The sequence below is a fragment of the Crocodylus siamensis genome, chromosome 1 (genome assembly GCF_052110815.1).
Source record: "Crocodylus siamensis isolate JL-2025a chromosome 1, ASM5211081v1, whole genome shotgun sequence".
Classification (NCBI taxonomy): domain Eukaryota; kingdom Metazoa; phylum Chordata; order Crocodylia; family Crocodylidae; genus Crocodylus; species Crocodylus siamensis.
This window is the reverse complement of record NC_143395.1, coordinates 164,163,175-164,174,649: the sequence shown is the minus strand read 5'-3', so window position 1 is coordinate 164,174,649 and position 11,475 is coordinate 164,163,175. Positions and strand designations below refer to the sequence as shown.

Genomic DNA, 11,475 nt, shown 5'->3' with positions numbered 1-11,475 from the left:
AACTTAATGAGAGAATCAGGCCAAGACATGTTTTGGTTCTTATTGCTGCTAGTAACCACCAACAAAGCTTACAATTCTGATCCCAGGTTGAACTGGCAAGGCTGTTAACATAGTACTAGTATCTGCAAACTGAACAACTTGGCTATTGGGTCACAACAGTAAATGTTGGCTTTGCACATGCTTGTCTGTTTGAGACTTATTTTTCAGAAACATTTTAATACTCAACCAATTTTCTTTGACTTATTGGGAACTACATATGCATAAGCATTCTGTTCAAGCTTGTGACAGGACTGGCTGAAGTCAAACAGAAAAGGCAGAAATCCTTGCCTTTGTTTACTAATTCCACTTTTTAGTCTAATGCAGCTTCTGAAATTCTACTGGGTTAGAGCTACAGGACACTTCTTTGTTGTCATATAATTTCTTTTCCTCCCACCAATGAATCAACCACACCATCTAGCCTTTCAGGTCTTTGCTAGGTCTTTCTTGTCCTCAAAGCAGGTGGCAGCTGCAGCTGGGTCCAAAGGCAACATATAGCCCCACAACCTCCCATCCCCAGTGGTACCTGCACTGTTTACTTCCCTTTTTCAGGGCCACACTTCCATCCAAATCCAACAGTACAAAGCTATTCTGCCTTTAGCTCCTTCCACATTTTCTTGGTCCTGTATTTGGCAGTTCTGTCACCTCTCATACTTTGCATTCCCCTCTTCTCCAAGAGGTCCAGGTAGAGCTGCAGCAGAAGACACAACTATAGCTTTGAAACTCCCCTTTTGAAGACACTGGGTGCATAAAACTCTGTTTTACAAAGAAAATCTACTCTTTTCAGGCAAATCACCTAAAGACTGGAATAAAACGAATGGATCCAAGCTGAAATTACCTCTGCCAGTAGTTCCTAAGAAGGAAGTTTTTATAGTTTAGTGGATCACTTCCCCACTGTGACAAAACAGGCCCGCTGATTTTATCAAATACTTCTTTAAAGCTGCACTTAATGGTCCCAGCACAACCAATGCTGCAAAAAAGCACAGCAGCAAGCAGTAGAAATCTAATAAGCAACATTGATTCTAAATACTAAAAACTGCCTTAAAAACTAGGTACTCAGTCAGCAATTGCTGTAGTTTGCATTAGCGGTTGTGGTGGTACTGACAAGTATCACCCCCCCCACACACACAGTTTAGAGAGTTAACTATATTCTTCCATAGTCAAGCATTTTGTCATTTAGATGGCAAGTATGAGAACTGTTACATATACAAAACAGATGCTTTGAACAGGGATTTGAAAGGATGCATTTCAGCTCAAAATCTGTAGCTTGTGAACCAGTCACACAAGCAAGACAATCTATTTAGGCAGCACAAATGTGGAAACAGCTGGCTTATGGCACTGTAACAGCAGGGAACTAAGTTAAGAGGGTCAAAAGTCATCCCAGACAACATTGGAGCCTGTGGAAAGAGTTGGTTTCTTCTGAATTCAAGAGAACTCACCCACGTTACAAAAGGCACCACTTTTAGAATTAACTGAACCTCTGCCAGTTCTTGAACGAGAGGCCAAAGACAGAACAGTCCAAAGACATTGAACTTGCATCTTCGTCTAGGTCATAGGGAGTGTAGCTTATGATACTGTACCTACATACCTATTTTATGGATCATTAGGTCTTCAGTTGAGAAGAAAAACCTACACGTGCCCTACTGCACAGAAGTTTTGAGGGAGATTTCCTGGGGCCACCACTAAACAAAGCCAATGTGTGCAGGTGCTTTTCCTTCATAGTTACTATGTTAGGCCTCAGGTTCCTGAAAAATGGTTTAAACCATCAACTTTAAGTGACAAAAAAAAAATTCTCAAAGGGCAGTCCAAGTTTTTACACTCCATGCTAAAATGAAATGTGTCCACAGGTTTTAATATTCAGTGTTCCATATTTAGACACATGCTGTGCATAAAAGCATCACAAAATAATACACTGCAACTGTGAAACAAACATAGCAATTCAAAAGTTTTGCAACATAAAGTTGTTAGTATGAAATTAGCTTTTATTTTTACCTCAAAATAAATGCACATTTAACATTTATTCAAAATCAAAACTGGAAAAGAATATTTTAAACAAGAGGGTGATGATTCATTTTAACAGGGCAAATGTTTATAAACATCTGTAATTTCTTTCTCCTATCCCACTTCTGCTTGGCTAAAAACACTTCTGCCTGATCTTTTAGTCTACTGTGAATTAAAAGAAACACTTGACAACCGAAAAACTAGAAGTGGCATAAGACAGAACCAGATATTCATTCTCTTCCGAATTCAGTTCCATGTGTAGCCACACACTTATATATATAAAAAAAATTCACTAAAGTGATTTACTCAATTCAAATTTAGTAACTTCTTCTGCAACTTAGTTCTTTGATATCTTGAAAAGGGCAGTCAATGCTTAAGCATGTCAAAAGTCAGCGCTATAGCATAACTACGGCATAACTCGAGAACAGGGCTTCTATATAATTGTTCACCAGAGTGATGTCTTGTAGTTGAATTTCAGTTTCAGCAAGTACTTCAGGTTTACCTGAGCAACATCGTAGACAATGTATCTGGGAAAGAAACAGCAAGTTAAGGAAGAAAATAGCGTCACTATATGCAACTGGCTTAGAATTTAGTCTTGCTTTGTACTGACTTGAACTTAAGAGCAAACTTCTGGTATGAAATTCAAGATATACACCTGTATGATTTTCAAATTCCTATGGTATACTAGAACATTTCCGTCTCTCAATTTTCACCCTGTGAAAAGTGAATCTGCAAATCCTACAAAATTCATATAAACAAGGAAAAATGCTATATTTTGCAAATAACTTGGAAATGAATTTAAAAAGAATCAGCACCAAAAAACAGACACTTGGCTCCCTTGCTCCTGTAACTCTACTCCCTGCTTTGACTTAGAGTAAATGGGATCTAAAATGAGGAGTGATTCTCAGCCAGGATGCCATGAGGCCTTGGGGTGCCTTGAGACCTTTTCAAGAGTGCTGCAAGGTGCCACACAACGTTAGCACAGCTAGGCGTGCAAAAATAATTCATAAGATAAACCCAGACATTTCAAGTAGGAATTCTTAGTTTTAAAAGCATTCTGGCTTGTTGTAGGCTGAGTTCTATGTAACAGAAGAATTGCTCTAGTATTTTTCTGTAGTCAAAAAACAAGTGAAAACTAAAAGTTGTCATTTTCCAAAAAGGTGCCCTTGAGTCTAAAAAGGTTGAAAACCACAGTGGTGGAGTGGTTAGGAGCACTAAAGAAAGCGTGATGGGAATCTCAAGATACAAGCAGACTGACTTGAATTAGGGACTGAATTTGCTGAAGACTATTTACATAATGTTAGTCAGGTCTGCTAGAACCTCACTGCACCCACTGAAACACTCCATCCACATATCAGAAACAAAGCAGCGTGGTCTGAGTTTGGACTTGGGCATCAGGGATTGTTAATAATCATAACATTAAGTCATTTAAGCAATCTTGCTCTCTCCATCTGCATGAAAAGAAGCTGTGTACAGTGAGGACAATGGGACTAAAATTGGAAAAAAAATCCTGTTATCACTGTTGGTGTCAAAAGGCTCAGCAACCATCTAGGATGTGGAGTTATTAAGTCTGCATTGCCTGTTTTCAATATATGAAACTTACTTCTAAGACTGCTAAGTCAGAGGAAGCAGACTTAATGTTCTTATTAAGTACACTATAGATGATTCAAAGACATGCTACAAATAGCACAAATTCTGACCTAAATAAATTTAAATTTGTATTGTTTTGCTAAACAAACTAAGAAAGTAGCTGTATTTACAACCCATGAATAAAATCAAAGCTGTTTCATGCTCTCTGTTCCCCTCGAGAGGAATCCATTCACAGAAGGAGGACTCTCCTGAGTTTTGGACCTACCTGGAAAACTGTTAGTTTAGTTTTTGCTTATTTAGGACAGGAAGAGTCAAACCACGGATCTGGGAGTACAGACACCAGGGTTCTATCCCTGGTTCCAATGCAGACATCAGTGCGCCCAAGTACAGACAAATGGATTCATTTCTAGGCCTCTGTTTCAGTCTATTTCTTCAGAGGTATTGTAGAATACAAATTAACATATGCAAAGAGTTTTGGAAGTACTATACAAGTGCTATCCTTAACAATTTTTACTCACCAAGTGTTTTTTTCTTTTTTTTTAAGCAGGAGGATATTTTAAGATTCCTCCCAAGTAATTGTACAAAACCTATTCCCTATAAAAGATGCATGCTCTCTGGCTGAAGTCAAACAGTAAAAGGATACTCATTATACAGAAGACAAGTATCATTAATTCCTGTTGACATTCCATTCCCCAAAGGAACTTCTACACCCTCATAACTGATGGTGGCTGTGGGATCAGGTGCAGTTTTGCCCAAACCTGTAAAAGAGAAAGGGAGCATCAGTTACCAGGCTCACATGAAAGCAGGTCTTGGGTCTTGAGAAAACTAAATTTACAATGGCAATTTCACTCATCTATATAAGTGCAGTAGGTGTGCCATTCTTCACGGATTATTAAATGTGATACCCCCGCCCATAAAGGTTTGCCGAAGGAGACAGCTAGGGATCTGTAACAGAGAACCTGGACATTCAGTTACGTTAAGAGGAAAAGCAGCCTAGCCAGGGAGCACTGCAGGGCAGCGCAGCTCAGGTCGGGTCAGGTCTGGAGGCAACAGGCTAATGGGTAATTAGTAAGTACCTGACCAGAGGTAGGCATAAACCTGGGGCTTAAGCTGGCAAGCAGTCTAGCTCTGCTTGCTGCAGGGTTAGGATCTCCTGCCTAGGAGAAGCACCCAGGGACACTGGTCAGAGTACTTTGCTAGCTGGAAGACTAGGCTGGAGGAGCTCTCAAGGAGCCAGCCTGGGAGGTATGCTGGCCCAGGAATGAAAAAAGTTTTGCCCTCAAAGGTGCAGAGGGCTGCTTCTATTGTTTTGTTTATGTTATAGCCCAGGAGCTTATGTTATGTTAGTGTTTCCACCAGTGGTCTGCGATGAGGCTATAAGGGGAGGAGGCGGCCTCATTAGTGCCCAGCGGGGTGCAGCTACAGGAGTCAGAGAATTTGGTGCCAGAGAGGGAGCAGCCACACAAGGGCCAGGGGCTCAGTGACAGAATGGACAAACAAAGCTAGTGCCTCAAAGCCAGGTCCTATTCAGCAGGCCTAGACTAGAAGGCGTACCTAGATTAAAGAGGCAGAGGCCGAGGAGGCCAATGCTGCAACAGAGAGACAACATACCTGTAACACCCGCAAAGCATGGGGCATGATAAAAGGCAAGGATTTGGAGCCACACAATTAGCTGTTAAGGCCTTGAGTGTCCTGCCAGGCACAGCTGACTACAGAGGCCCAGCCAGGGGCTAGGGACCAGCATGACTGAGGCCTAGTGAAGGCCTGTGGGCAGCTTCCCTATTTATAAATACCGCAAGGCATGGTAGGTGGGACAGGAGAGTGCTCTAGGGTCGGAGCAGGGCATGGTCACAGAACTACCAGGGGGTGTCATATGGCCATCTGAGACCCCGATGTGTTACAGGATCCTGTAATATTGTTCAATCTTTTTGTCTTGTAGTTTTACTTCATCCACTTCAGAGGTGCTAATATCTAGAACACCTGCCATTTGTAGGTTATTTCCTTCTTTCTCTCCTTGGAAATACTCTTCCAGTTTAAGAACTAACCACAGAGCAATTTCTTAAGCCAGCTGCATGCTCCTATGCAGACAGTGTTTTCTTAACTTGCTTATCTGAATGTCATGTGGGACAGTGTCTTAAGATTTACTGAAATCAGGATGGATCACATCTACTGCTTTCAGCTATCCAGTAAGGCCACTCAGCCTGCCAACAAATGAAAATAGAATGGTTTGACAAGATTTATTCTTGACAACCCCATGGCCTCTCACCATATCAGCTTCTAGGCATGTACAAAACTAAATTCTGATCACTAATGGTTCAGACATTACTTCAGCCAGTTCCAAGTGTTCGTGGGTGAATTTGGTCCAGCCCTGCTCATTTGAATACATCTAATGTCGTTAACCTGTTCTTTCTGTATTTGAGGATGCACTCCTATCTCCTTGATAAAATTATGTTAGTTAAAAATCCAGTCATATTTCACATTTTTGAGGACCTAGGCAAAAGGTGGCTTTGAACTTCTCAGCCTTTTCTGCATCATCTCATATGCACCTATTAATAGACATGTTCTTCTATCGATCATCCTCTTTCATCTAAATGCATTTACTGAACCTTTTCTCATTGCCTTTTATATCAGTTGCTATTTGCATTTCATTTGGTATCTTAGCCTTTCTGCTTTTACCCCTGCATGCTTGTGATATTCCTTTATAGTCATCCTTAGTCAGAAACTCTTGCTTTCACTTTTTGCATGATTTTCTTCCAGTATTTCAGGCCACTGAAGAGCTTCTAACGTAGTCAGAATGGTCCCATACTAGTTTCTCTCTTTCTTTAGTGTAACAATAGTCTGCAATTGAGCAAGTCCTGTAGCTGCCAGAACTGCTGTGTTAGCAGGACTTGCACCCGTGGTATTAATGTTCACTGCTACATAACTTCTACTTTGAGATCCCTTTTGCAGGTGCCTTCTGGTTAGCTGGATGACTGACAGCAGTGTTACTCCATGGATGCTGGTTGCTCTGCCACCTAGTTTCCAGGTTGAGCTCCGCATTGGGGATGCCTTTTGCCAGTGGGGCAAGCCATGACAGGGCAAAGAGGACTTAATGCCACTGCCGCTCACCCTGATGCCTGAAGTTGGTTGTCCAGCTTGCCTGGAACACCCAGTGGTCCAGGCCTGGCCCACCAACCCAAATACTCTGGATAGCCCCCTGCCTTAGGTACAGTCTCTGAGATAATATACCAGTTCCTCAAGTTTGCCGAACTTCATTAACCTCATTCTGTTCCTCCCACACCTGTCTTTTCTTAGGACAGCAAACCCTCATTTTCATTTTCACTCCAAGTATCTTTCACCTTCATATTCTCAACCAATTTCTTATTCAGAACCAAATCTTAAATAAACATTTTCCTAGCAGCCTTGTTCTTCCAGAAGATAAAGGAAGCCACCTCTGACATATCTCAAGACCTTAGTGGACTTTGTACTGCCGTATTGTTTTTTTCAAACATTTAGGTTATGGAAGCTTCTATTACTAACAGACCCTGCCCATTTGGGTGCTTCCAGTAGCTGTTCAAAGAAAACCCTGTGCATCTTTACATTCCGATTCAGTAGTTTGTAGTGGACCCATAACAAAACACCAAATCTTTTCCGCTCCCCCCACCACCCAGCAACAGACGTTCACATTCAAGAAATTTGATCCTCAATTCTTCCTGAATTTCTGAGATAGACTAAGGAAAATTTCTGCCTGAACTTACAGACAACTGGTTAATACACACCAAAGCATGAAATAAGATGGCTCTGATTTCAAGTGTGTACACACACACACACACACACACACACACACACACACATATTACTGAAGCCAACAATGAAGGTATAGAAACTCCTTAGCTTTACAAGATACAGCTGTGACATAACTATTTTTTCCACTGAGTAAAGAATACCATAGGATGAAGCAGCTTCTCCATTAAGCTTTACCTTTGACGCTATGTTTCCCCTTCGGCAACTTAGTTATGTGAGAAGCGTTCTTTAGCTCATACCTGGACAGCAGGAAGAGAAACACAGAAAAACATATCTAGATAAAAGTTTAAGAAAACTCTCCTGATGAAAAAAAAAGTTGATAAATTGTTTTTCAAGTTTATCACACTATACTGAATTGAGATTTTATACTGTGCCTTAGAATGCAACACTATCAGGGATTTAGATATCCCTTCCTTGCACTCTGCATTGTTGGCATTTTAAAACTACACTCTTCATCTTCAGCACAAATCATTTTTCAAAAATACGCTTTCCTTCCAAACATTCAAAATCCAGGGATACTCTACAAAAGCTTCTCTTTCATTCTTGGATGAAGAGACAACGCTGTTTAGATGCTGCATTTTTACAATCATAAGGCAGTGCAACAATAGCTGTCAAATATACAGGTAACTTACATATTTCCAAGGGCAACCTCTCCCAGTAAGATTAAGCCTACTGGATCAGCCTGAGATGTGTGACAGTAGTTGGCGCTCTTGGAAACCATATCTGCAAAATAGACACCTTTTCCGAACATGTAGCCAGTCTGGGGGCAGGAAAGAGAAAAGAGCATAAATTTAAGTTTTCAGCATCAAGCAAGAAGGCAGCAATCAATGTGCCTAGAGGTTAGGCAGGAGAAACATGGCCACTCAGGCACCAAGCACCACCTGAGGCATCAATTTATTGGCAAAGTTGAAGGCCCAATGCTCAGCGACCTTTCTCTCTCGGATATACCAAATAGCATTTACTTGTCTGCAAATGACATCGTCCCTCTCCTTATCTAGAGATTCTCTTGTTTAGGCTCTTCCCAAGTGTGGCCATCTGGGACCTCATAACTGGAGAGGAACAAGAAAAGCAAGGCAAAGGAACAAACATATTTAGGTAGTCAGTTAAACATGTGACACTGTACATACCACAGGAGCTTCAGGCGGAGCTATTCGGAGACCTTGTGAGAGAATACCAGCAAAGTTGGTAGTACGTGAGCCATGCCAGAGCAGCTGGCGATTGTGAAGCTGTCTGAATGGCTTGTAACGCTGACTCTCCCCTTCGCGCTCAATCTTGAAGATCTGTACCATTTTAAAAAGGAGAAAGGAAAATTAAAAATTCACCCAGAAGAAGGTCATCTGAACCTGAAAATGGGAGTGATCTGCAAAAGAAAAAAAGTTAGCATCATGGTGTTCGTGTCAGCACAGGTTTTGGATTTCCACCTGCCAGTTGTCTATAGCTGAGGTTCCATCAGAATTTGTTATAAGTTATACCACCTCCATTCCTCCTACACACCTTTTCCTTTCTTAACAATTTTCTCAAAAATTTTCAAAGCTTGTTTTTGGGACAGAAGTGATTTTTCCTTTTTCTGAAGACTAAGTAAAGACCTCTTAAAAAATTCTAAATTCCTCTCCAGCTCTGACTTGGGATTATGTTACATTTAGTCAGCAGCAAGTTTTTTCTTTTGTGTGTGTTTTTTTCTTTTTCCTTTTTTTTTTTTTTTTACCTTAAAAGAAGTTGACAAAGCAGTTAGGAATTAAGGGTGCTGACAGACATGAACTCCCCCCCACCCCCCCAAAAAACAACAACAAAAAAGCCAAGGGGCTTTTTGGTGCTTTTATCTAATAGCGAACTCAATCAGCTATTAGATGAAAATGCAGAAAACCCCACTGAAGCACGAGCTCTACAGGTACTAGGTGAGCTGGGTCAGACTGATACAATTCCTCTTCTGGGCACGTGCTGCATTTGGTGCAGGGGTGCACCAAACTGAAAATAAAGTGCTATTTCCGCCCCCACCCCCCACACACTTCTGTAAATCACCCTAACAGTCTATAGACAGATTTTAAACACCTAGTCCCCAACATTACATGCCCTTACAACACTTACATCCACAACTTTCAGATCATATGCATTGTGGGTAGCAGCATGGGTATTCTTCACATATTGCTTTATGATCTTGGCTTCTTCTGAATCTTTATCAACCACCTGCAATAATAAAACAAGAAGAAAAATCTGAATTTTCATCTATGACCTAAAAGATGGGTTGGAGTGCACCTCAGCAAGTTTGCAGACAATACCGAGTTGTGGGGTGAGGGGGGCGGGGAAGGGTAGTAGATATACTGGAGGGTAGGGCTAGGACTCAGAGAGACCTAAACAAATTGGAGGACTGGACTAAAAGGAAAGTTCATGAGCAGGGCCATCCCTGGAGTAATGGTCTCAAGTTGCAGCAAGGAAAGGTCAGGATAGACATTAGGAAAAAAACTCTCACAAGGAGGGTAGTAAAGTACTGGAACAGGCTACCCAGAGAGGTCTGGGATCTCCATCCTTGGAAGTTTTTAAGACCCAACCAAGGCTTTATCTAGCTGGGATGATTCTGCTTTGAGCAGGGGGTTGTACTAGATGACCTCCCTGAGGTCCCTTCCAACCCTAATTTTCTACAATTCTATGATTTTCAAAGAAAACCCAAGCATTTGGCAATTGGAAGATTCCTTCTGGGCTAGTGGCACTCAAACTGTTCATTTGTTACAAAGACAGATATGTCTAGGTTGCTGCCCAAAACCAAAGGATGGTCTTGACATCAAATGACAGAATCTGTTATTCAAGGGCTAGGTACAGACATTCAGAACTCCGAGGCAGAATCGATTCAAGTTGCATGGTTTTCTGTAAGCATAATTCAGACCAGTAGCAAACAGAACACACATTTGCCCTTTGGTTGGGGGAGGGGAATCTTAGACTGGGTTCTGCCATTTTTAAGTCAGTTCTGTTCTGCTACAGGTATAAATAAATTTTGATTGCCGAACTACTGGTCTGTTAAGGGTACAGACTGGTTTCCAATCACTTATACTAGTACAAATGTTATGTCTGTACCTGGCCAAGGTTTCAAAGATGTGAGAATACATATAAGCTTTCCCACCCTACCTCTAAAACATGCACAGCATCAAAATTAAGAGATTTTTTTCTGAACAGCAAAAATACATATCATTATATATTGGGAGGTTAACATGAGGGATGGATTTTTCCCCTGCAAGGGAAATCATGTGAGTGCATTTTTTATTTTCCAACAGTATTCATTACTCAGCTGTTGAACTTCAAGTTAATGGATGCAAATACATATTCAGAGCTGGTCAGCCCCAGTCTAACATGTTATTTCCTTTACCTTAATTTCAGTTTTGAGCTTTTCATAGTTGACATCAATTGGGTCTTTATCGCCATCCTCGTTTCCACCTCTGAGAAGGCTGTAAGCGACCTCAATATCAAGCAGGTTGTCCAACATCTGCACTTTGGCCTGGATAATATGAAGAGGTAAAAAAAATGTTTACCCTAGGACATTATGGTGAAGTTTCTAAATACAGCAACTCATTAATTCTATCTTGGTATAGGTACACCTTTTAATGTACATCACAAGGCACCCCCGTTTACATTGATTTCAGAAGAGAAGTATGCGGTTTCTGTTAAGTCCAGCAAACAAAACAGGCCTAGCACATGTTATGAAGCTCACTAACAGGTCCCAAGGAAGGAACAGGTCCCAGAAGTCCTCCCCACAAATACTGTGCTGCTACCCACAGAAAGTTTAAGTTTCAGGGCTAGACACATCTAGAGCCATCTGACAGACTGTAGTCCCTCTGGTGGCTCACAGAGAGAAAAACAACTCCTCAGGTAAGCAGGTCCAGTGTGTGAAACCATAAGTCACTGGTGTTTAGGATGGACCAATGCATGAACCATACTATATGATTTGCTCTGCCTCCGTCAAGGAAAACCTCTCAAGCTTTTCTGATTTCCACAAAGCTAAGTTAAGCGATGGCATTTTTCCCCCTTCCATTAGGTTTTACAACTATTAAATTATCTCAAGTAGATCCTTTGGCAGTG

The 11,475-nt window shown here is 41.2% G+C and overlaps 1 protein-coding gene across 1 annotated transcript in view; it reads right to left on the bottom strand.

Moving 5' to 3' along the window:
- Window positions 1-1,997: 1,997 nt before the first annotated feature.
- PARP1 (poly(ADP-ribose) polymerase 1) overlaps window positions 1,998-11,475 on the bottom strand; it is a 54,435-nt gene continuing 44,957 nt past the window's right edge. The window contains exons 17-23 of the mRNA XM_090047626.1: window positions 10,766-10,894; window positions 9,496-9,594; window positions 8,538-8,690; window positions 8,043-8,170; window positions 7,588-7,649; window positions 4,271-4,385; window positions 1,998-2,564 (exon numbers count right to left, since the gene is read on the bottom strand). Of these exons, the coding sequence (XP_089903752.1) occupies window positions 2,483-2,564; window positions 4,271-4,385; window positions 7,588-7,649; window positions 8,043-8,170; window positions 8,538-8,690; window positions 9,496-9,594; window positions 10,766-10,894 (768 nt within the window). The 3' untranslated portion in view covers window positions 1,998-2,482. The remainder of the gene's footprint in view (window positions 2,565-4,270; window positions 4,386-7,587; window positions 7,650-8,042; window positions 8,171-8,537; window positions 8,691-9,495; window positions 9,595-10,765; window positions 10,895-11,475) is intronic.